Source organism: Notolepis coatsorum, assembly GCF_963971535.1.
Source record: "Notolepis coatsorum genome assembly, chromosome: 10".
In the NCBI taxonomy this organism is placed as follows: domain Eukaryota; kingdom Metazoa; phylum Chordata; class Actinopteri; order Aulopiformes; family Paralepididae; genus Notolepis; species Notolepis coatsorum.
The window spans coordinates 13,131,601-13,158,247 of record NC_140174.1 but is presented as its reverse complement, the minus strand read 5'-3'; the positions used below and the strand labels follow the sequence as shown (position 1 = coordinate 13,158,247).

Sequence of the window (26,647 nt, the reverse complement as noted above, 5' to 3'; positions counted from 1 at the left end):
TCATGGTGTGTTGTAGACAGAGTGTGTGTTTTCATGGTGTGTTGTAGACAGAGTGTGTGTTTTCATGGTGTGTTGTAGACAGAGTGTGTGTCTTCATGGTGTGTTGCAGACAGAGTGTGTGTCTTCATGGTGTGTTGTAGACAGAGTGTGTGTCTTCATGGTGTGTTGTAGACAGAGTGTGTGTCTTCATGGTGTGTTGTAGACAGAGTGTGTGTTTTCATGGTGTGTTGTAGACAGAGTGTGTGTCTTCATGGTGTGTTGTAGACAGAGTGTGTGTCTTCATGGTGTGTTGTAGAGAGAGTGTGTGTCTTCATGGTGTGTTGTAGACAGAGTGTGTGTTTTCATGGTGTGTTGTAGACAGAGTGTGTGTCTTCATGGTGTGTTGTAGACAGAGTGTGTGTCTTCATGGTGTGTTGTAGACAGAGTGTGTCTTCATGGTGTGTTGTAGACAGAGTGTGTGTCTTCATGGTGTGTTGTAGACAGAGTGTGTGTCTTCATGGTGTGTTGTAGACAGAGTGTGTGTCTTCATGGTGTGTTGTAGACAGAGTGTGTGTCTTCATGGTGTGTTGTAGACAGAGTGTGTGTCTTCATGGTGTGTTGTAGACAGAGTGTGTGTCTTCATGGTGTGTTGTAGACAGAGTGTGTGTCTTCATGGTGTGTTGTAGAGAGAGTGTGTGTCTTCATGGTGTGTTGTAGACAGAGTGTGTGTCTTCATGGTGTGTTGTAGACAGAGTGTGTGTCTTCATGGTGTGTTGTAGACAGAGTGTGTGTCTTCATGGTGTGTTGTAGAGAGAGTGTGTGTCTTCATGGTGTGTTGTAGACAGAGTGTGTGTCTTCATGGTGTGTTGTAGACAGAGTGTGTGTCTTCATGGTGTGTTGTAGACAGAGTGTGTGTCTTCATGGTGTGTTGTAGACAGAGTGTGTGTCTTCATGGTGTGTTGTAGAGAGAGTGCCCAGAGGAAGGTTCCTTGACAAGTGGTATGATAAGTAATCTGACCCCGCACTGCTGTACCATTCAATCCCTCTCTCACCCTTCTCCCTGCATTGCGCTCTCCCCCTCTCTCTCGTGCCCCCCTTCTCTCTCTCTTTCTCTCTCCCGTACCCCATCCTCTCTCTTTCTCTCTATCTCTCTCTCTCGTGCCCCCCTTCTCTCCCTCTATCTCTCTCCCGTACCCCATCCTCTCTCTTTCTCTCTATCTCTCTCTCTTGTACCCCCCTTCTCTCTCTCTTTCTCTCTCACTATGTTGTGGGGCGGCGTGGCTCAGGGGTAGAGCGGGTCATCCAATGATCGAAGGGTTGGTGGTTCGAATCCCGCTCAAGCCCATGTCCATCCCACTGCCGTTGTGTCCTTGGGCAAGACACTTAACCTACTTGCCTCGTATGAATGTGAATGAATGTTGGTGGTGGTCGGAGGGGCCGTAGGCGATGATTATTCGCCACGCTTCCGTGAGTCTGCCTCAGGGCAGCTCTGGCTGCAATTGTAGCTTACCACCACCGGTATCACTGTGTATGAACGAATAATGGACTTTGTAAGCGCTCTGGGGTCACTGGGGTGTCACGAAGAGCGATATATAAATCCAATCCATTATTATTATTATTATTATTATTACTATCTTTCTCTCTATCTATCTCTCTCTCTCTATCTCGTACCCTTTTCTCTGTCTCTCTCTCTGCTGTACTGTATATATTATGACATGCTGAGCCAGGATGGGATCTATAACCTCTCTCTCTCTCTCTCTCTCTCTCTCTCTCTCTCTCTCTCTCTCTCTCTCTCTCTCTCTCTCTCTCTCTCTCTCTCTCTCTCTCTCTCTCTCTCTCTCTCTCTCTCTCTCTCTCTCTCTCTCTCTCTAGGTTCCCTGACGGTGTCCATCACAGACATGCGTGCCCCGGTAGTGGGGGGTTCCGGGGGGGTCTACGCTCTCTGCTCGGCGCATCTGGCCAACGTTGTCATGGTAACTACCATCATCATCACCTCTTATTGTTACGCCTGATAGCAGTTTCAATAGAGACATGAAGTGTCAGAGACATCTGCTCAGAGTATATATATATATATAGAGAGAGAGAGAGAGAGAGAGAGAGAGAGAGAGAGAGAGAGAGAGAGAAGATATATATATAGAGAGAGAGAGGATATATATAGGGGAGGGGGAGAGAGAGTAATAGATAGAGATATAGATAGATAGACAGACAGACAGACAGACAGACAGACAGACAGACAGACAGACAGACAGACAGACAGACAGACAGACAGACAGACAGACAGACAGACAGACAGACAGACAGATAGATAGATAGATAGATAGATAGATAGATAGATAGATAGATAGATAGATAGATAGATAGATAGATAGATAGATAGATAGATAGATAGATAGATAAACGACTCCTCTACACAGCAACATCCTGTCAGACAGAGTTGTTTCTCCCCCCAGAGGCCTTGCTGCAGGGGGTAAGACCTTTTAATGGAGGCTCCTGACTGACGTCCACTAAGTGTTTCCTATAGCATAGTCGAGTGTGTCCACACACACACACACACACACACACACACACACACACACACACACACACACGCACACACATGCAGAGCGGGGTCATGTTAATACGATGAGATAAGGACTTTTTATAGCTCGATAACGAGCAGGGCTTTTTTTGGAGGACCGCCATGGAATATTCCGGAGGCCCTTGTGTCAGGTGTCAACTAGATACAGCAGCTCTCACTGAAGGGGTGATTAGTAACATACTCACTGAAGGGGTGATTAGTAACATACTCACTGAAGGTGGTGATTAGTAACATACTCACTGAAGGGGTGATTAGTAACATACTCACTGAAGGGGTGATTAGTAACATACTCACTGAAGGGGTGATTAGTAACATACTCACTGAAGGTGTGATTAGTAACATACCTACTCACTGAAGGTGGTGATTAGTAACCTAGTTACTGAAGGGGTGATTAGTAACATACTCACTGAAGGGGTGATTAGTAACATACTCACTGAAGGGGTGATTAGTAACCTAGTTACTGAAGGGGTGATTAGTAACATACTCACTGAAGGGGTGATTAGTAACATACTCACTGAAGGTGGTGATTAGTAACATACTCAGTGAAGGGGTGATTAGTAACATACTCACTGAAGGTGGTGACTAGTAACATACTCACTGAAGGTGGTGATTAGTAACATACTCAGTGAAGGGGTGATTAGTAACATACTCACTGAAGGGGTGATTAGTAACATACTCACTGAAGGTGGTGATTAGTAACATACTCACTGAAGGGGTGATTAGTAACATACTCTCTGAAGGTGGTGATTAGTAACATACTCACTGAAGGTGGTGATTAGTAACATACTCAGTGAAGGGGTGATTAGTAACATACTCACTGAAGGTGGTGATTAGTAACATACTCACTGAAGGTGGTGATTAGTAACATACTCAGTGAAGGGGTGATTAGTAACATACTCACTGAAGGTGTGATTAGTAACATACCTACTCACTGAAGGTGGTGATTAGTAACCTAGTTACTGAAGGGGTGATTAGTAACATACTCACTGAAGGGGTGATTAGTAACATACTCACTGAAGGGGTGATTAGTAACCTAGTTACTGAAGGGGTGATTAGTAACATACTCACTGAAGGGGTGATTAGTAACATACTCACTGAAGGTGGTGATTAGTAACATACTCAGTGAAGGGGTGATTAGTAACATACTCACTGAAGGGGTGATTAGTAACATACTCACTGAAGGTGGTGATTAGTAACATACTCACTGAAGGGGTGATTAGTAACATACTCTCTGAAGGTGGTGATTAGTAACATACTCACTGAAGGTGGTGATTAGTAACATACTCAGTGAAGGGGTGATTAGTAACATACTCACTGAAGGTGGTGATTAGTAACATACTCACTGAAGGTGGTGATTAGTAACATACTCAGTGAAGGGGTGATTAGTAACATACTCACTGAAGGTGGTGATTAGTAACATACTCACTGAAGGTGGTGATTAGTAACATACTCAGTGAAGGGGTGATTAGTAACATACTCACTGAAGGTGGTGATTAGTAACATACTCACTGAAGGGGTGATTAGTAACATACTCACTGAAGGTGGTGATTAGTAACATACTCACTGAAGGTGGTGATTAGTAACATACTCACTGAAGGTGGTGATTAGTAACATACTCACTGAAGGGGTGATTAGTAACATACTCAGTGAAGGGGTGATTAGTAACATACTCAGTGAAGGGGTGATTAGTAACATACTCAGTGAAGGGGTGATTAGTAACATACTCAGTGAAGGTGGTGATTAGTAACATACTCAGTGAAGGTGGTGATTAGTAACATACTCACTGAAGGTGGTGATTAGTAACATACTCAGTGAAGGGGTGATTAGTAACATACTCAGTGAAGGGGTGATTAGTAACCTAGTTACTGAAGGGGTGATTAGTAACATACTCAGTGAAGGGGTGATTAGTAACATACTCAGTGAAGGGGTGATTAGTAACATACTCACTGAAGGGGTGATTAGTAACATACTCAGTGAAGGGGTGATTAGTAACATACTCACTGAAGGTGGTGATTAGTAACCTAGTTACTGAAGGGGTGATTAGTAACATACTCACTGAAGGGGTGATTAGTAACCTAGTTACTGAAGGGATGATTAGTAACATACTCACTGAAGGGGTGATTAGTAACCTTGTTACTGAAGGGGTGATTAGTAACATACTCAGTGAAGGGGTGATTAGTAACCTTGTTACTGAAGGGGTGATTAGTAACATACTCACTGAAGGGGTGATTAGTAACCTAGTTACTGAAGAGATGATTAGTAACATACTCACTAAAGGGGTGATTAGTAACCTAGTTACTGAAGGGGTGATTAGTAACATACTCACTAAAGGGGTGATTAGTAACATACTCAGTGAAGGGGTGATTAGTAACATACTCAGTTAAGGGGTGATTAGTAACATACTCACTGAAGGGGTGATTAGTAACATACTCAGTGAAGGGGTGATTAGTAACATACTCACTGAAGGGGTGATTAGTAACATACTCAGTGAAGGGGTGATTAGTAACATACTCAGTGAAGGGGTGATTAGTAATGTACTCTGAAGACCAGGTCCAATATTTGATACCGCAAAGCCATTACATTTTCACGTTGAACATGGAATTATTGACAAACCTCCGGTTCCTTTGCTCTTAGTTATGTTTCTTAACTGTTTCATAACGTGTTTTAAAGGGGCACTTCACCAAAAAGCTGATTTATTTTGCACATAATCTCAAACGCATCCAAAAACGCAAAAACTGTTTTGCACGCATTCATTGTTTTTGACAATTGCACACATTGACAGTTATTGAGAGTAAATGAGTTTACTGCGCCCCAGTGATGTCATCAGTAGGGAATTTTAATGATCGAATAGTTCATGCAAATATCGTTTTGTCTCCGAAAATATATTTCCCTTGTTTTTACCAGCACCTACCTCTCAATGTATTGAGAGGGGACCCTATTAACTGTTACACTGCTGAACGGCATGCTGGGTGCAGCTCGCTAGCTAGCCAGGTAGCATAACAGTCTGTTAACAGCTGGGAGAACAGAAAAGAAAGATGAAGAGAGACCGGAGATTTTACATGGTACCAGCATTTTGTACGTTTTTGCCATGTTGTTTCACTAAGCTCACACATTTCAAGCATCAGTGATATAACTTTCAGAATGAATGCTTTTGTTCCCGGAAATGCGCTAGCCTGGTCCGCCAGCGTTAGCTGTTAGCAATGACAGCAGCCAGCTATAGCTTGCTTGTTGGATTATTTCACGTTCGCTATTAAGTAAAAACAAAACCATACGATAAAGTGGAAGCGCAGACATTTCAAGCATCAACAATGTAACTTTCTGAATTAATGCTCATTGTTAATTTCACAGGATTCAATGCCCCCGATGACATCACTGGTGGCCATATTCAAACTAATTTACTCCCAGTAACTGTCAAACTAAAGGAATGTGTGCAAAACTGTTTTGGGATGTGTGTGAGATTATGTGCAAAGTAAATCAGTCTAGTTTTATTTGGTGAAGTGCCCCTTTAACTAGTGTAGTGTAGTCGGATCACTTCTTCGATACGTCCTCAGTGCTCTTTGACAGACCTGTTTTTTTTTTGTTTTTTTATCCTCTTTTCTCTGCCTGATTTTCTATGCTTTTCTCCCCATCCCAATTTAGTCGTTATGCCAATTCCCCCCCTCCCCTACCTGGTCGTTGTGCGCATGTTCCCCCTACTGGTCGGTACAAGGGAACCCTGAAGTCTACCACATGCTTCCTCCGACACATGCGGAGACAGCCAGCGGCTCTCTTTTCACCTGGCAGCGAGGACTCTCAATGGTGAAGTGTAACGCGTGGGAGGTCACGCTGCCTTCACCACTTCCTGCCTTTCGCTGAGCAGGCGCCCAGACCTGACCTGTAGCTGTCCACAACGCCAGATTACCACCCACGACTTCCATCCCACTAACTCAGCCAAACGAGTTAGTATGACGGTCGGCCCAAGCCGCAGGCAATGCTGACTCCGGGAGTCGAGACCGCAGCCTCTTGCATTGGTATCGAGCGCAATCTCTGCTACGCCACCCGACCGCCTACACCTGTTTTTTTTGCAGGAAGTTGGAAGTTTGGAAGCATGGAGAGTACACTTTAACGTTACCGCAAAAGGTTTGTTAGCTTAGCGTTATCTAAAAGATTAAAACAGCGGTTCTTGTTTGCGCATTTCCAAATTGTGCCAACAACATGTCGCCCACTTTTTGCGTAGCGTTCATAGACTAGTATCGATACGGACATGCCGTTCCATGAGCGGAGAGACCTGTTGCAGACAGAGTGGATGTACTGTAATTATTACAAATGGTAACAGACTGTTCTGACTACGCATACACAATACACATTAATATTATATTGCTGTGCATTGTTACAGTATGTCCACGGAGTGAGACATAATCAAATCGGTAGCACGCATGAGCGAGTGTGTGTGCAATCTTGATATTGCTGCTGCCATGCGCTTTAAACTGCGTTCTAAAAATAGATTTCCATAAACAATTGCTCAAGCACTACTCTAGTAATTCATGCGGGTACTCGATCTGGAAAGACATTACTGGTGCCCATCCCTAGTGTGTGTATCTGTCTGTCTGTCTGGGTCTCTGTGTGTATCTGTCTGGGTCTCTGTGTGTATCTGTCTGGGTCTCTGTGTGTATGTGTGTCACCTTGCCTGGATGGGAATAGTCTCAGCTCATGCATAGCACACGACTCAAGGCTGTGTGTGATCTGATGAATCACTTTCACTAGCGTGCGTCCCACCCTTCACTCTCTCGGCAAGGGAGACGCCACCGAAAATAGAATTTAAAGTGCGTGGATGGGGCCCAGAAGAGCAAGACTCTAACTCTAACTTTCTCTGCTAGTATCAACTAACAGATTATTACAGAGCCGTTTATTTGGTCTACCACACCTGATCTTCTGATACCTTCAGAACAGTATATAACCTTCTTATATACATTACCTCCAACTAACAGATTATTACAGAGCCGTTTATTTGGTCTACTACTACGCCTGTTCTTCTGTTCTACCCTAAGAGCGGGAATCGAACTGGGAACCTTCCGATTACCAGATGACTGCTCTACCCCCTGAGCCACTGTCGCCCCCACATATAGAATACATATAGAACCGTATTATATACATTACCTCATACATACATTACCTCATACATATAGAACCTCATACATTACCTCATACATACATTACCTCATACATACATTACCTCATACATACATGACCTCATACATACATTACCTCATATAGAACATCATACATATAGAACCTCATACCTACATTACCTCATACATACATTACCTCATACATACATTACCTCATACATACATTACCTCATACATATAGAACCTCATACATATAGAACCTCATACATACATGACCTCATACATACATTACCTCATATAGAACATCATACATATAGAACCTCATACATATAGAACCTCATACATACATTACCTCATACATATAGAACCTCATACATATAGAACATCATACATACATTACCTCATACATATAGAACCTCATACATATAGAACCTCATACATACATTACCTCATACATATAGAACCTCATACATATAGAACCTCATACATACATTACCTCATACATATAGAACCTCATACATACATTAGTATCAACTAACAGATTATTGGTCTACTGTGCCTGTTCTTCTGATACCTTCAGAACGGTATATAACCTTCTTATATACATTACCTCCAACTAACAGATTATTACAGAGCCGTTTATTTGGTCTACCACACCTGATCTTCTGATACCTTCAGAACGGTATATAACCTTCTTATATACATTACCTCCAACTAACAGATTATTACAGAGCCGTTTATTTGGTCTACTACTACGCCTGTTCTTCTGTTCTACCCTAAGAGCGGGAATCGAACTGGGAACCTTCCGATTACCAGATGACTGCTCTACCCCCTGAGCCACTGTCGCCCCCACATATAGAATACATATAGAACCGTATTATATACATTACCTCATACATACATTACCTCATACATATAGAACCTCATACATTACCTCATACATACATTACCTCATACATACATGACCTCATATAGAACATCATACATATAGAACCTCATACCTACATTAGTACACTACATTGCTCAGTAGTACTCATTTATATATTTTATAATCACCTGTACATTGTATATTACTATTGCACTTTACTGTTACATTTGCACTCTGGTTGGATGCCAAAAGTGTGTGTGTGAGTGAGTGTGTGTGTGTGCGTACATTACCTCATACATAGAACCTCATATGTACAGAACCTCATATGTACAGAACCTCATATGTATAGAACCTCATATGTACAGAACCTCATTATGTATAGAACATCATATCCAGCTCACAGCTCCGGCGTTGTCACCAGCTTGGCTGGCCGTTCACACTAATACAATTGGCAGTATTAGAGGGTCGGAAAGCTGGCGGGGTGGGTCCGGGTCGTTGTAAACAGCGACTCCTACAGTTCGGTCGGGGCGCCTGCTCAGCGCGGATAGGATCTAAGGGGGGTAGTGTGATCCTTCCACACGTTACACCCTCTCAGTGAGACTCCGCGCTGCCAGGTGAAAAGAAGCGGTTGATTGGCTAGACGTGTGTCGGAGGAAGCACGTGATAGCCTCCACTCTCCCAGACCGACTGTGGGGGGTAAGTGCGCAGCGACCAGGAAGGGGATTGGGAATTGGCATAACGACTAACATTGGGATGGGAGAAAATCGAAGGAAAAAGGAGGGGGAAAAAGATAAAAAAAAAAAATAACATCATATGTATAGAACCTCATACGTACAGAACTTCATACGTACAGAACCTCACACCTACAGAAGAACCTCACGCGTACAGCACGTTCTTTCAAAGAACAATCCCCCATCTCAGTGGCGTCTTTCACATCGGCGAGATCCACGGTGTACAAAATGAATCCCCGCCTGTGCGAGCGAGAGAGGGCCGCACGCGTGTCAAAGCAAATCGCTGTGTGAAGATTTCTGTGCTGTTGTGTTGACCTGCCCCCCTCCATGACACTCATCATTTATTTGTGATTTTATTGCAATTTTACGAGCCCTGCCACTCCGCAGTCATATTAATACGGTCATCATGGCAGTGTTATAGGGCCCTACTTTATTGACCTTTCCTGGGTGTCTGTAATCTTGCACGGCGCTCGCCCCGACTTCCTGTGCAGGGAGAGGAGGAGGGAGGGGCGAGCACTGTGATTGGTGCAGTCCTTCAATAGAATAGAATAGAAATACTTTAATCATCCCGAGGGAAATTTGACGCTACAAATCGCTCACAGTAAACATTTAGACATTTAGACAGAACAAAGTCACAAATAAGAATAACAAAATTGCCTAAGAATAAGAATAGGCCTAAGAATAAGATGATAATAATAATAATAATAATAATAATAATAATAATAATAATAATAATAATAATAATAATAATAATAATAATAATAATAATAATAATAATAATAATAATAATAATAATAATAATAATAATAATAATAATAATAATAATAATAATAATAATAATAATAATAATAATAATAATAATAATAATAATAATAATAATAATAGAGTACGGGACCGGGATTCACATTTCGTATGTTATGTATATACATTCTAGTATAAAATATACAGTAAGAAATATACTGTAAAAATATACACAAGTCTTCAGTAAGTGTAATATTGAACAGTAAAAGCCTGGGGAACAGACGTGTTCTTCTGAGGCAGGGTGCCTTTTGTTTTGATTCCAGGAGGATCACGGGGGGTCTCTTTCATTGGCCCCTTCGCACCCTCCGTGAGGCTATCTTAGCCCTGAATAATAGAACGCCACTGGGGTGGAACCAGGCAGTGCGGAGGTGTATAATCATGTCCGCATCTGGTCTGGCTGCCCCCTGGCCTGCCCTCATGGATATGGATAACCCTGCTCTGTACTCCTAATGTACTCCTAATGCACTCCTAATATGCCCTTAGGAACAGGAGACGCTGATGCTAAGCTGTTAACATTTACATTTACATTTACATTTAGTCATTTAGCTGACGCTTTTATCCAAAGCGACTTACAAGTTCTGTACGACAAGCCATCAGGAAGGGCACAACTCTATCAGCTGAGCAACAATGTTCATCAAAGTGTTGAGTGCTACAGTGTAGGTTAGTTTATTAGGACAAGTGCATGACAGTACGGTTAGTTAGGGTTAGATTTTTTTTTTTTTTTTTTTTTTTTTTTTTTTAATTCAGATAATGGTTGAAGAAGTGCGTCTTTAGTCGACGGCGAAAGATTGGACGTGATTCGGCTGTCCTAACTGGGGTGGGTAGTTCATTCCACCATTGTGGGGCAAGGACTGAGAATAGGCGACTTCTCTTTGATGACCCTCCCGGAGCTTGGATAGGAGTAGGTCTGAGGCGGCCAGAAGATGCAGAGCGTAGGGGTCTTGAGGGTGTGTAGTTAGAGACCATTGACCGGAGGTAGGCGGGAGCGGTTCCCTTTGCCGCACGGTATGCTAGGTCGAGGGCCTTGAAGCGGATTCGTGCAGCAATGGGGAGCCAGTGCAGGTCCCTAAGAAGTGGGGTGACATGGGCCGACTTCGGTAGGTTTGAGATCAGGCGGGCCGCTGCGTTCTGAATGAGTTGAAGAGGCTTAGTGGCAGTGGCCGGGAGGCCAGCGAGCAGTGCATTGCAGTAGTCGAGGCGGGAGATGACTGTTGATTGGACGAGGAGTTGGGTGGCTTCTTTTGTCAGGAAGGGGCGTATCCTTCTGACGTTGCTCAGGAGGAATCGGCAGGTTCTGGTCGTCGCTGCGATGTGAGCAGAGAAGTTCAACTGGTCGTCGAGGACAACACCAAGGTTCTTGGCGGTCGGGGACGCAGTCACAGCTGCATTCTCGACTGTGATTGAAAGGTCGGTTAGGGGGGAGGATTTGGCCGGCAGGTGGAGCAATTCTGTTTTGCTTAGGTTCAGTTTGAGGTGGTTGGACGTCATCCAGGCTGAGATGTCGGACAGACAGGCCGAGATCCGCACAGAGACGTGGATATCTGAGGGAGGGAAGGAGAGGAAGAGTTGAGTATCGTCGGCATAACAATGGTAGGAGAAGCCATGAGACGTGATAATGTTACCCAGTGATTTAGTGTAGAGGGAGAAGAGAAGGGGTCCTAAAACCGAGCCCTGGGGGACACCCGTCCGCAGGGGGCGGGTGGCCGACAGGGTCCCTCTCCATGACACTTGGTAGGAGCGGTCATTGAGGTATGATGACAGCCATGTCAGCGCAGAGCCAGCCACTCCCATTCCTGCGAGGACCGCAAGGAGGATCTGGTGGTTGACTGTGTCGAAGGCTGCAGATAGATCTAGGAGAATCAGGACAGAGGAGAGGCCTTTCGCTTTTGCTAAGTGAAGTGCCTCTGTGACCGCAATGAGGGCTGTCTCTGTGGAGTGACCAGTCCTGAAGCCTGACTGATTAGGGTATTAAAGTATTCAGTCAGAAAAAGTGTGTTGTGGAATGTTAGTGGCAGGACGGAGTGTAGTTTCTTTACAGCTTGGGGTGTATTATTTTTTTTTTTATCCACTTTTTCTCCTTATTTCTCCTTATTTTTCTCCCATCCCGATTTCGTATCGCCAATTCTCCCCTTCAATTCTCCCCTCCCCCGTCTTGAACGTTGCTAGACTATGTCTCCCACTGGTCGGCTGTAGTGAGGACAGAAGCCTTGCATCACGTGTCCCCTCCGGTACACGAGGAGGCAGCCTGTCGCATCTTTTCACCAGACAGTTGCGAGGAGTAACGCGTGGGAGGCTCACGCTGCCCCCGATACTTCCTGTCTCTGCTGTACAGGCGTCACCCAACCGACCTGTAGGAGTCGCTGTCCACAACGTCCAATCCCCACCCATCGACTTTCCACCCGCTACCTCTGCCAATTGAGATAGTATGACGACTGGCCCAAGCCGCAGGCAATGCTGACTCGGGGGAGTCGAGACCGGAGTCTCTTGCATTGGTGACGAGCGCAATCTCCGCTACGCCACCCAGCCGCCCCAGCTTGGGGTGTATTATGTGTTTTTGGGTGTATCAACTGTTTCAGTGCACCCTCTCTGAGCACCACCACCAGTATGTTGAGGGGGCGTGGCCTTCTGTTCACTGACTAGGAGATGTCAAGTTAGTATCATAAAGTGCTGTCAATAAGTGTGTCTGACTCTTAACCACCAAAACCTGCACGGACTACAATGTATGACGTATATCATGCCAGTTAGGGTACCTTGTGTATACTGTTTTCATCTGAACCATTGTTTACACTGTTTATTTTTCTCATATTTCTATATGCAGAGTTAATTATATTGTTTACACTGCTTATTTTTTCTCATATTTTTTGTATATTCAGATCAAATTGTATTGCCTATATTTATGTCTATCTACTATTACCCTGCCCATACCTGTACCCTGTGGTACAATGTGGGAGAGGCAGCCTTGGGAAAAATCCGGGAGAAGCCAAAGTATGATTTAAAATGTTTGTTGTATTATTTCAAATGTATGTCCTGTGTAATGTTTGTTGAACTGCAAAAGGGGTTTATGTATGTATTGAAAAAAGAAAAAGTTGTAAAAAGAAAATGACAAAGATCTGAAAAATGAAAATAAAAACATCGTGGGGAAAAAAATGCAATGAGATTGGAAAACAACAATTTTCACTGCACTGAGAGTCTTTAACACCTGACTGATTGTTCTCCGTTCTCCTCCTGTGTTGCAGAACTGGGCCGGGATGAGGTGTCCCTACAAACTCCTACGCATGATCCTGGCTCTGGTCTGCAGTAAGTTCTCTCCATGCTTCATCAAGGGCCTTTTTAGTAGGCGTTTCCGTCGGAATCGGCGCCAAACCCCCGCTGTTTACGAGGTCCGTTCCGAAGGAAGAGTTCCATGCCTTAACTAAACAATTACCGACCGCGCGCTCCCCTCCGCTTCCAGCGTTTTTAACGTCCGAACACCTGTTCACAGTCTCGTTTTAATTGCAGGCTAATTATCATTTGAGTGGGATTTATTAGCCTCCTAAAAGTGAGTGGAGGGCCTGCCGCTCGTTTGATGGCCTTTAATGGCTCGGAGTGAGTGCTCTGGCTGTCACACGTGTTGCATTGTTTTCAAAAGGATTTCAGTCACTCTATGCTGCCCCCCCCCCCCCCCCACACACACACACACACACACATGGGAGCAATATGCTCCTTCCATCTGTTCGTTTGCTGTCTGCTCTGTACCGAAAATGTCCCCTAGTCTGTCCTAAAAAATAGTTTCACCAAGGTGACGTGAAAACTTAGGGCTAGATCCACAAAGAATGGATTGCACGGTGCTAATTGCACCCTTACTTACAATTCATTATGAATTGAAAATGGGGGACCCTGATGTAAACAAGTCTTTCTCTGGTCTGCATCCCCTTAACAATTGTGTGTATTGAGCCGTACTGTATTGTACCCATTCTGCAATCTGTTAATGAAATGTTCATTCAATAAATCACCGCGCAGGTGATTGATTGAATGAAAACACAACACAATCCATTCTTTATGGATCTAGCCCTTAGTATTAAAGTCAGAATGGTGGAATGAATTTCCCGTCACAGTCAGGACAGACAGCTGAAACCATCACAGTCAGGACAGACAGCTGAAACCATCACAGTCAGGACAGCTGAAACCATCACAGTCAGGACAGACAGCTGAAACCATCACAGTCAGGACAGACAGCTGAAACCATCACAGTCAGGACAGATAGCTGAAACCATCACAGTCAGGACAGACAGCTGAAACCATCACAGTCAGGACAGACAGCTGAAACCATCACAGTCAGGACAGACAGCTGAAACCATCACAGTCAGGACAGACAGCTGAAACCATCACAGTCAGGACAGACAGCTGAAACCATCACAGTCAGAACAGACAGCTGAAACCATCACAGTCAGGACAGACAGCTGAAACCATCACAGTCAGGACAGACCGCTGAAACCACCACAGTCAGGACAGCTGAAACCATCACAGTCAGGACAGCTGGAACCATCACAGTCAGGACAGCTGGAACCATCACAGTCAGGACAGACAGCTGAAACCATTACAGTCAGGACAGACAGCTGAAACCATCACAATCAGGACAGACAGCTGAAACCATCACAATCAGGACAGCTGAAACCATCACAGTCAGGACAGCTGAAACCCGGCCAATTTTCCACTGTCAATAATAATAATAATAACTTAATTTATGACACGTCACGCGCCCCAGGACCCGCAGCCATGCCAAAGGAGCCACGCAGCAAGGCAACAACTCCAAACACTCAAGCAGACAGACACAATAGCGATCAAATGAGAAGACATGCAGCACCACGGACGGTCCGAGACGACACCGGGACACCCCGAAACACAGCAGAAGCCGTAGCGAGCCCCCCACACAAGGAATCCCCAAAACGCCAGCAAACCGAGGGAGCCCGACGATGAAAACCAACCAAAATCCATCAAAGCACATGCAAGAGACCAGCACCCAACTCCAGGAAAGGAAGCTCCTATGCTTTTACCAACGCGTTCGTGTTTCCGGGTTCCCGTTTTGCGCTCTGATTGGCCACTGACCTACGCTAGTACGCCCCCCTCGTAAGTAGAGAGTTGGCTACCGATTCATTCAACAGGAAGCGATTTGCGAGTACAATACACCATCACGCCAGAGTGGATAAAGAAATGCTCCAGAAATGAATATGCGTAGGGAAAGGCTTAACGACACACAAAAGCACACACGCATGATATCTGATTTATTAATGCCAAATAATGGACGGCGACCGCAATTGGCACTTGAAAAGTGTAAATGATGGATTAGTCAGTAACAATTCATGACAGCTTGTATAGCTCAACTGGTTAGTGCCCTGCCTGTGGACCATATGTTTTTTTTTCGTAACGTTAAATAATCTATCCACTCTGGTGTCCCAAAAAGGACAATAACAGCACCTTATGCATACTGCACCTTATGTGAATACTGTGATACTGTGAATACTGTATATTTCAGTTGGTTAGATAGTAAATTCTATTGACTTATTTGTTTACACTGCTTGTGTTGTTTTCACTACCTGTGTACCCCCCCCCCATGCTGCTATGATGCCTGAATTACCCCAAGGGGATCAATAAAGGAATATCTTATCTTATCAACCAGAGTGGATAAATTAATCAACGTTACAGAAAAAAAATAAGTATCCAAGAGATTTGAACCGGGGACCATATGGTCCATAGGCAGGGGACTAACCAGTTGAGCTATACAAGCTGTCATGAATTGTTATTATAAAATACAATATTATAAAATCCTGTCAGGAAGCGTGCCTCAAAGCATTTACCGGCATTTCTAAGCACTTTAAACTTACCAGAACTTTAGCGCACATAAAGTCACGCGGAAACAGCTGTTCCTGGAGGCAGTACTGTGATACGCATTTGCATTTCAGCGTCCTGCTACGCTCATAGCGAGGGGGGGCGTACTAGCGTATGTCAGTGGCCAATCAGAGCGCAAAACGGGAACCCGGAAACACAAACGCGTCCGCGTCTATTCGAATCCTAACGCATTTATGCTTCCGCGTTCACGTTTTGCGAATCTGATTGGCCACTGCCGTTTCTGGTGCGATCTGATTGGCCACTGACGTTTCTGGTCATGTGACATGTGTGCCCAATCGCGTGATGCGCCCATTTCCACCCTCGACCAGCAGCAAACTACCTAATGCCTAGTTTATCACTGGTGAAGCTTAGGGGACTCTTTCGAAGTTGGTTAAGGTTAGAGTTTGGAATCAGGGCTGGCATTCTATCGCCCTGCTCTAAGACAAACTCTAACCTTAACCAACTTCGAAAGAGTGCCTAAGCTTAACCGGCGAAAGAACTTGCCGTCACACGATTGGCGCGACCAAAAACGTCAGTGGCCAATCAGAGCGCAAAACGCGAACGCGGAAGCATAAATGCGTTAGGATTCTAATAGACGCGACCAGTCCCCACCACTGAACTCCCCCAACCCACAGACACCCCAGGGACCCCCTGCATGAAGAACCCACCACAACCCCCACAACACCCCAAAGTGTCCCAGTGCCATCCAAGACCACCCACAACAATGCCACACGCCCCCCCATCCAACCACCACCATGTCCTTCTACCCGAACATCCAGAATTGTCCAGGACCAGAGGCAACAAAGCAGCCCACAGAAACGACACCCCCGTCACCCGTCAACTAAAGACGCAGCTCTTCAATCAAAATCTGAAATAAAAAAGAAACAAACTTTCTTACTATTATGTACCTTATTACTGTGTTAATATACTTATACTACTACCTATCATGCTAATATGTCTATACTACTATGCACTCAGACTGTAGCACTCCAGTTCAACACTATTTGACAAACAATGCCACTGACCCTGCCAGATGTACCCTTAGCTTCCAGCTGACTTGTTGTTCACAATTTGTAAATCGCTTTGGATAAAAGCGTCAGCTAAATGACTAAATGTAAACGTTTTTTTCCCCTAAACAGTATTGTTGTTACAACCCCCAAAAGTGTTTTGTTCAGTCTAACCTACTTTGCTGGGACTCTGGGAGGCGTTGACATCATAATATGTCTAACTTTTTCCATTGCGGTTTCTCTGGAATAATTCAGGGATCCGTTTTAATCTTCCTGTCAGCCATTTTTGGGAGCCTGTCCAAACTCTGAAACCCACGGCGCTGCAGGATGTGGCTTGGCTTTAGCCATCGTTGTATAGTCCTCTTAATCCCACACTGGGCCGTTAGTATAAGCCCCACGCTAATCCTAGACTCAGTCTTTACCATGACTGCTAGCCCGCTTGACTCCATTCAAAGCCCTACCTCTGCGAGATCCCCTTCACACGTAAATAAAATAAATGGTAAATGGTGCTTTTACCCAAAGTGCTTTTATCCAAAGTGCTTTACAATTTGTTCCTCACATTTTACCCGTTCACTCACACATTCACACACCGACGGCAGAGGCAACCATGCAAGGTGCCGACCTGCTCATCGGGAGCAGTTAGGGGTTAAGTGTCTTGCTCAAGGACACTTCGACACACTGACCGGGAATCGAACCGGGAACCTCCGGATTACCAGACGACTGCTCTACCTCCCGAGCCACTGTCGAACTTTTTAAAGAGTTCCTGACTCTGTGTCTCCACACTGACCTCCTCTCTCTCTCCCTGCCTCCTCTCCCTGCCTCCACACTGACCTCCTCTCTCTCTCCCTGCCTCCACACTGATTCCTCTGCACCTCCTCTCTCTCTCCCCCCGCCTCCACAGTGAGCTCGGAGGTGGGCCGTGCCGTGTGGCTGCGTTTCTCCCCGCCGCTGCCCTCCTCGGGACCGCAGCCCAGCTTCATGGCGCACCTGTCCGGGGCGGTGGTGGGCATCAGCATGGGCCTCCTGATCCTCCGCAGCTACGAGGAGAGCCTCCAGAAGCAGTGTTCCTGGTGGGTCATCGTCTTCTCCTTCATCACCTTCCTCCTCTTCGCCATTTTCTGGAACATCTTCGCCTACGAGCTGCTGGGGGTGCAGATCCCGCCGCCTCCCTGATGAAGGCCCCCCCCCCCCTCCCCCACATACACATTATATAGGTAAGTGGTATTTTTTTTTTTGTTCAAATAAGTGGTCTACATGTTAAAATACTAGCTCTACATTCCAACAGCCATCACTGATATAAAGTGTCTAGTCAGTAACATGGGTCTCCCAGTCCCTCCGCTCTGCAGTAAACACAAAATACATGTCCTGTTCCCACTTCAAAGGAGAGAGAACTCCACACAGCAAAAATGGACTGACAAAAATAAGAAATAAAAACTAGTTCTGTCAAGTAAAATAATCTAGTAGTGCAGTAACCAAATCTGGCTTGGCAAGATTTCTTGAAATAAGTCAAAACATCTAGGGTTCTAAGTGGGAGATATACCCGAAAATGAATTTTGTGTTTACTTTACTGCAGAGTAGGAGGGACTGGGAGACCCATGTTACTGACCAGACACTCTATATCAGTGATGACTGTTTACTGCAGAGTGGAGGGACTGGGAGACCCATGTTACTGACCAGACACTCTATATCAGTGATGGCTGTCGGAATGTAGAACTATTTAACACTTATTCTAACAAAGAAATACCACTTACAGCGCCTTTAACCCCATCCCCCTTACATCTGACTTTTCCCGCATCCTCGCTCTGTTACCTTTTCCCTTCGACTGATATCAACTCATTCACAATCAAATCGAACATGAATTTTCTTATTTTACAGATACTTTGCAATTCAAAGGATTATTAAAGAGAATCTACAGCAGCATCAAGTGCAGGTGAAAGTTCCTCACGTCCATTTTGAGGAGCACAACAAAACGGTCATATCTTCACATCCATGTCGTCACCTCTTCCACTTCACTTCCTTTCAGACAGCCTTATAATGCCTGGTCTCCATTAGCTATGTTCAGCCTGGCTGGGGGCCATGGTCTAGCATGGTATGGTATGGTTGGGTTTATGTCTCCATTATGTTCAGCCTGGCTGGGGCTAGCCATGGTCTAGCATGGTATGGTATGGTATGGTTTGTGTCTCCATTTGCTATGTTCAGCCTGGCTGGGGCTATCCATGGTCTAGCATGGTATGGTTGGGTTTATGTCTCCATTGCATTTCTTGTAAAACTCTTGTAAAAAAGGATGCTAGGCAACCTTTAAAGATTCACACCAACAACTATGGTACACAAGCTAAACCATGATGATATAACAGTCTCAGCCGTGGTCCAGCCAGGTTTGACCAGGTTCTAGACGCTCACTGTGTGCCAGACAGCCAGGCCACAGCACGGCTAAACTCTGGCTAGTGGAGACAAGGCCACAGTGCAGCTAAACCCTGGCTACTGGAGACTAGGCCACAGCTCAGCTAAACCCTGGCTACTGGAGACGAGGCCACAGCACAGCTAAACCCTGGCTAGTGGAGACGAGGCATAACATATTGAAACCCCAGAGGTTGTGACAGGATTCTCAGATCGTTTTTCTTTCATATATAATCCATCCATCCCATTATACCTACACTGTGGATACCAGTCGTCACCAGAATTATGGTACTTATTACATATGAGAGGCATGTAGTCGGGAAATGTAAACATTTTAAATAAAAAAAGACTCTTAGGTGGCCATCGTCGCTCCAACAAGTGAGCTATTTTTTTTTACCATCGCATTATGCTAACCACCAACTTGCTAAGCAACACGCTAGAGTAGCCTAACCTCATCTCATACCCTTGTGGTTCTTACTGAGAGAAGTGGTCTCCAGACCCTGTATTTACTATATATATATATTCACAGAGGTCTCTTGTGTGTCTATATCTGCAAGAACAACCACTGCCTGATTTGGTACATTAGTGGAAAACACAGATAAAAGGGAGATGCGCACACACACACACACACTCGACACAAATATACACACACACATACACATATAAACATACTGGCGCGGGACATGTCATCGCCTGACCTCTGACCTCTGTTTCCCAGAGGGCATTGGGGTCTCTTCTGTCAGGCCCATTCTATACCTCAGTATCTCATTCCTAGGGACTGTATATTTTTTGTAAAGGAATGTATCCATAAACGAAAGGAGCGTTATTCAGTTAATCTCTTGTTTTGTTTCTTTCCTTCGATAGTGGATGTGTATATTGTATGTTCATAATCAAGAGTATATTTATTTGTAATTCCCCCTCCTTTGTTTAAGGGGGAAAGGGGAAAAAAAGGAGTTTCAAATGGTGCAAAAACTCAAAACGCTATGATTGTTGTTCCTCTGATTGCTATTACTGTACGGCGCGGCTATGATCCTCTGAGAGTAATCTCCGAGGGCCAAGTCCTTAGACCGGATTCCTCTTTGACGAGCACCGGCTCGGAGTTGGCTCGACTTTCTAATTCTCTAGCGCTTTACAAAAATAAGCCATAGAAGAACGGATCCATGTGGGGAGAGAGGGAGAGGGAGAGAGGCAGAGGGAGAGAGGCAGAGGGAGAGAGGCAGAGGGAGAGAAAGAGAGGGGGGGGAGAGAGGGAGAGAGAGAGAGAAAGACAGAGAAAGACAGAGAGAGAGAGAGAGAGAGAGAGAGAGAGATAAAGACAGAGAGAGAGAGAAAGACAGAGAGAGAAAGACAGAGACAGAGAGAGACAGAAGAAGACAGAGAAAGACAGAGAGAGAGAGAGAGAGATAGAGAGAGACAGAAAGACAGAGAGAGAGAGAAAGACAGAGAGAGAGACAGCGACAGAGAGAGACAGAAGAAGACAGAGAAAGACAGAGAGAGAAAGATAGAGAGAGACAGAAAGACAGAGAGAGAGAGAAAGACATAGAGAGAGACAGAGAAAGACAGAAAGACAGAGAGAGAGAGAGAGAGAGAGAGAGAGTTTTATTCGGAAAAAACACGCGGACTGATTGGCGGCGAGTCTTTCTCGTTTAAGCGGCAGTGAGGGTCAAAAGCCCGGCGGTGTGGATATTTAACCAGACGGGACGGAAAAAGCCAAGCTCTCGTCGGGGACTGTTTCTCCGCGACGATATTTACATATTTGTAGTTTAGAGAGACGTTTCTACAGCTTACTTGCCACAATTGTACAATATGTAAACACAGCTTTACTACGCAGGCGCCGGATTCCAAATCTACCCCCTCCCTTCCCCCTGCCCCATTTGTGCTGACGCCCCACTGCAGTTATTTTTGACAAATGACAAATCACGGACATCAGGGAGAGAGAGAGAGAGAGAGAGAGAGAGAGAGAGAGAGAGAGAGAGAGAGAGAGAGAGAGAGAGGAGGTCCTGCCACCAATTAGCTCTACACTGATCCAGGCCTTTTGAAAAGGCCAGGACGGCAATTCCATCCGTTCATTTAATGTTCTTCTTTATTTATTTATTTATTTATATATATATTATTTATTCACTTTTCCCCCCCCCAATCAATAATTAATTTGAATGTCCACCGGCCACCGGGGGGGTTGGGGAGGTTCTTTATGCATTTGCCAATGTTGACAGGGGGTCATAAACACCGTCTTCAGGGTCGGACTATATCGCAATAATATGCCAGCGCTGACTGAGACGACAGAGCGAGGGGATTCGTATAAAAATTTCAGAATAATAGGGGCGCTCCAGTAGCACACCATGTACCTCGCTGCGTCGCGGATCGGCCGACCCGAGTTCGATTCCCGGACCCGCCGTTATTTGCCGAATGTCTTCCCCTGCTCTCTCTCCCGTTTCACCCTCACTGCATCTGTCGGTCATGTCTGACCAGGAAAAGCGATAAACGCTAAAAAAGAAATCTTAAAAAAAAAAAAATCAGAATAAGCCTTTTTAAGACATTGAACTTGAATCGAACTAATTGAACCCCTCTGAGGGTCGTGAAAAGAATAGAAATGCAACCCTTAGTGGTCATCATGACTCAAGCATCACACACATGAACATAAGAACACACAGGTTCAAATGTGTATGGTATTATTATTAATGGTGGTATTATTAATACACTTAACCACAGAAGTGTGTGGTATTAATACACTTAACCATACAGAAGTGTGTGGTATTAAAACACTTAACCACAGAAGTGTGTGGTATTAAAACACTTAACCATACAGAAGTGTGTGGTATTAATACACTTAACCATACAGAAGTGTGTGGTATTAATACACTTAACCATACAGAAGTGTGTGGTATTAATACACTTAACCATAGAAGTGTGTGGTATTAAAACACCTAACCACAGAAGTGTGTGGTATTAATACACTTAACCATAGAAGTGTGTGGTATTAATACACTTAACCATAGAAGTGTGTGGTATTAATACACTTAACCACAGAAGTGTGTGGTATTAATACACTTAACCATAGAAGTGTGTGGTATTAATACACTTAACCATAGAAGTGTGTGGTATTAATACACTTAACCACAGAAGTGTGTGGTATTAATACACTTAACCACAGAAGTGTGTGGTATTAAAACACTTAACCAAACAGAAGTGTGTGGTATTAAAACACTTAACCACAGAAGTGTGTGGTATTAATACACTTAACCACAGAAGTGTGTGGTATTAAAACACTTAACCACAGAAGTGTGTGGTATTAATACACTTAACCACAGAAGTGTGTGGTATTAATACACTTAACCATACAAAAGTGTGTGGTATTAATACACTTAACCACACAGAAGTATGTGGTATTAATACACTTAACCACAGAAGTGTGTGGTATTAACACTTTCAGGGGAAAAAACGAGAAAAAACGAATATTCTCGTTATGGGCATTCAACCCGCGAGGGGTAAACCCGAGAAAACTCGGGTTGGGCATTCAAAGTGTTAATACACTTAACCATACAGAAGTGTGTGGTATTAATACACTTAACCATACAGAAGTGTGTGGTATTAATACACTTAACCATAGAAGTGTGTGGTATTAATACACTTAACCACAGAAGTGTGTGGTATTAAAACACTTAACCACAGAAGTGTGTGGTATTAATACACTTAACCATACAGAAGTGTGTGGTATTAAAACACTTAACCACAGAAGTGTGTGGTATTAAAACACTTAACCACAGAAGTGTGTGGTATTAATACACTTAACCAAACAGAAGTGTGTGGTATTAAAACACCTTGTGTGTGCGTGTTCTGGGCCGATGTTGCTAGAGTAGGTGCATCGTGTATATACACTATGCTGATGAATAATTAATGTCCCCGTTAGCCTCTGTTGATTAAGTGGAGACTGCAGGGAAGGTTAATGTGCCTCTTTAACTTGGAGGAACCCAGAAGGGCTGTAAAACAGCTAGTAAACAGCAATGTTTTTGTAATTTCTGGGGAGGGGGGGGGGGGGGGGAGAACACGCCAAAACGGTGTACCCCCTCCCGGATATTTCACAAAAACACTGGCACGATTAAAACTGAAGGGGTAGCCTCTAAATTCCCACAGCCCCTAACCTTTTATTAATAATGAAAATGCATCCGAGCATTTCTCCAGACGCGAAGCTAAACGCTCACAACCTTTGTTTACCCTCAAATTAATGTGGGATCAATCTTGATTTATTTTTTTTTATTCGTAGACACGTTCCCTCCCTCAGTAACCACGCTGCGTGGTGAGACAGACGCCGGAGGGGGAAATAAGACACACGTATGTATATCTTAATTAACCAGGCCAGGGGAAGGCTTTGCGGGGAAGTAGTTTATTGGGGGTCATCCCTATGTTCCCCGGGTCCTATGTTCCCCGGGTCCTATGTTCCCCGATTGATTGATTGAAAATTGTATTAATTCTTATTATTTTATTAATTATTAATGTCCGCCTTGTTTCGAACTGGTTAAGCTTAGGCCCTCTTTCGAAGTTGGTTAAGGTTAGAGTTTGGAATCAAGGCTGGTGCTCTGACTATCTATCGCTACCGGGGAACATATAGGACCCGGGGAACATAGACATGCTCCCGTTTATTGCTTTAATGTGAGCCGAATTACCTGCCCCCCCCCCCCCCCCCCCCCCGGGCGGCCCCGAGTCCAAACACAAGAGTGACGGCACACCAAGCGTCGTCTTTTCCCCATGCCTGTGAGAGAGAGAGGCTCTCCTTCATTCAGACGGTGCTCATTTTAGGGGAGAGAGGCCTCGGAGTTAGAGGGGCAGAGCGATTGTCATCCTTTGGCTGTTGTTAAGCAGCTGCGCGCGTGCCTTCACATCTCTCGCTCTGCATCGTCACAGGGCGCTCAATGTCACCTGTGATAGCCCGCTGCACTTCCGCGTCACGTGGAGCTCGCGAGGGGGACGGGGGGAAAAAATGAATGAATGTTGATTACAACCTTGACGTAAGTGGTTGCACTTATACGTCAAGGTTCTTCTTCTAATCAACATTCATTCACGCACCCCCCGCTCGCTCGCTCCCATGAGCTCAAAATACCGGAAGTGTTGCGGCGGTGGTCTATGATGAATAGCTGTTTTGGAGGGTGCAGGGATTTACTTGGGGTTTATTTTTTATATTACTAAGTGGATCCGACAGGCGATAATGATGTTGATTTAATTGCCGTCATTGAGAGACATGACATAATAGTTTTCAGCAATATTATGGAAAGTGCAGTGAAGAATAGGGCGCATCCTAGTGGAACATAATAATCCGTCATTTAAACGCTCAGACAGCCTTTTTGTCTAACCTCTTTGCTCGGAGTTGGCATGTCGGCAAAGTGGGGGAACGCACGGTATAGTCGTTACTACTACAGTACACAGCGAGTGAAATACATAAAAACATGAAGGTTGGTGACAACTTTTGTAGTAGAGTAGGCCGCGGAACCCGGCACTCATTTCTCTCATTATTAACCCCCGAATCCCCGTCGTCTCGGTTCTGTCACAGAGCTGCTCCCGCGAGACTTCTACCGTCACTCCTGCGTTTAAAAACCTGGTTCAGAGACGCATCCTGACCTTCCTCTCGACCCGTTTCTTATTCCAAATCCCCATATATTTCATCACCGGTGGGCTTCTTTTTGCACTTATTGTAATGTGGTTAACTGACATGTAGGTGTGTGCCATACGTCATAGTGCCATAAACATCCCTAGATGTTTTTTTTTTTTTTATTAAAGGTAGCGTTACCCCTAATCCATTGTGCTGTTACGCCCAATGCCTTGTTATATACCGTACATCCAGAACTAAGCATCGGGCAAGAGAGCTGATTTAGCCGTTAGTTGTACCATAGATACTGCATTATCATACTAGGAAACTGGTTTAGAGAAGGAAACTGCATCACTGATACAGAACAGTTCATTTATAGGTCAACTATGACATTAGTATGCAACGGCTGCTCTGAACTGGTGCTTGACAACAAGTAGGCCTAGTTACCTTCTCCCAGTGTGACACTGTACTTCAAGATGTGGTTATCTTAAGGCAGGACGTATCAAGCAGCCTATTGTAGCTCTATAGACCAAGAACTAGAACAAAGAGTCACTGGACGATCACCAGCCAGCATCTTTAGCTAGACTCCAGGAGGTGTTTTGCAACGTTTTTTTCTTTGGGACTTTCGCCGATACAAAACATAAATATAGTACGTATACAATACGTAAATATATATTACGTATGGCTATAACCTAACGTACATTATGTACCTTTTATCCTCGAGATTAGTACTTTATTTACGTTTTCTGATGAGACCGCGACGCAGCCCACCCACCAGCATGATCAACTCTTTTTGTTTTTCTTTTATAAAAAAGGTGTTGAAAAAGTGATTCAGGGGTTCTTGAACTTTCATTCCAAAGAACCCACCCACCCCAAAAAAAAGTAGTTATCCCCAAATATGGTAGTCATTTGAAAAGAAACCTTGAATATAATAAACAATTTTCAATGTGCTAAATGGCCAATGAAAACATAGCAAAACTAAACAACTTTGAGAACAAAACACGGACCCGACATGCAACTATCAATGCTTGGAGGTCTCTCCAGTCCCATAATCCATCCTGATGCCGTTATGTTGAAATGTTAAAGGTTAAGAATATTAAACCTGAAAGAGGGGGATGCCACTGATTTTATTTTAAAGACATTGTCATTCCTGTGGTGCGGCTTGGTCTGTATCAGTGAACATAAAGAATTAACTGGGAAGAGATGGAAAAGGGAGACTGTTTTTGTTTTTTTTGTTATACATTTTTAAGGTTTTTATTTATTTATTTATTTTATATGAGTCTACTTTTTACAGTTTTATAGACGGTTTGAGTGAAATTGTGTTGCTAGGGAACAGCTTGAACCTAAGTTTATTTCCTGGTAGTTTTCAAAGAAATTATAAAAGAAGGAAGGGTCATCATCACATCAGAATACTACTAATGCTATTCTATGCTCTGCTTGGTGTCAGTTCTATTGAAGCCTGTATTAAAATTCTAAATATACAAGCTATCTGAGGAAATATATACCAATATATCAAACGTTAGCTAGTTAACAAGGCAACACATTGCAGATGATTCTGACATCCGAGGTAATAACCTGTTCAAACGAGGCATCATCCCATTCAGCTCAATGTCAGCCGAACTGAACGTTCACACGCTTCACAGTGACGTGATGACCCTTCCTTCTCTCATAGTTTCCTTGACACTACAACAGAAAATAAACTTGGGTCTGTTCAGAATATTTACGTCGTGAAGTT

The 26,647-nt window shown here is 44.3% G+C and overlaps 1 protein-coding gene across 1 annotated transcript; it reads left to right on the top strand.

Moving 5' to 3' along the window:
* Positions 1-1,856: 1,856 nt before the first annotated feature.
* rhbdl1 (rhomboid, veinlet-like 1) lies at positions 1,857-18,110 on the top strand (the record flags this gene model as incomplete). The annotated part of the gene is made up of 3 exons (XM_084322910.1): positions 1,857-1,952; positions 13,302-13,362; positions 17,839-18,110. Exons 1-3 carry the CDS (start codon positions 1,878-1,880, stop codon positions 18,108-18,110), a joined length of 408 nt encoding a protein of 135 aa, XP_084179036.1. The 5' UTR covers positions 1,857-1,877.
* Between the last annotated feature and the right edge of the window lie 8,537 nt (positions 18,111-26,647).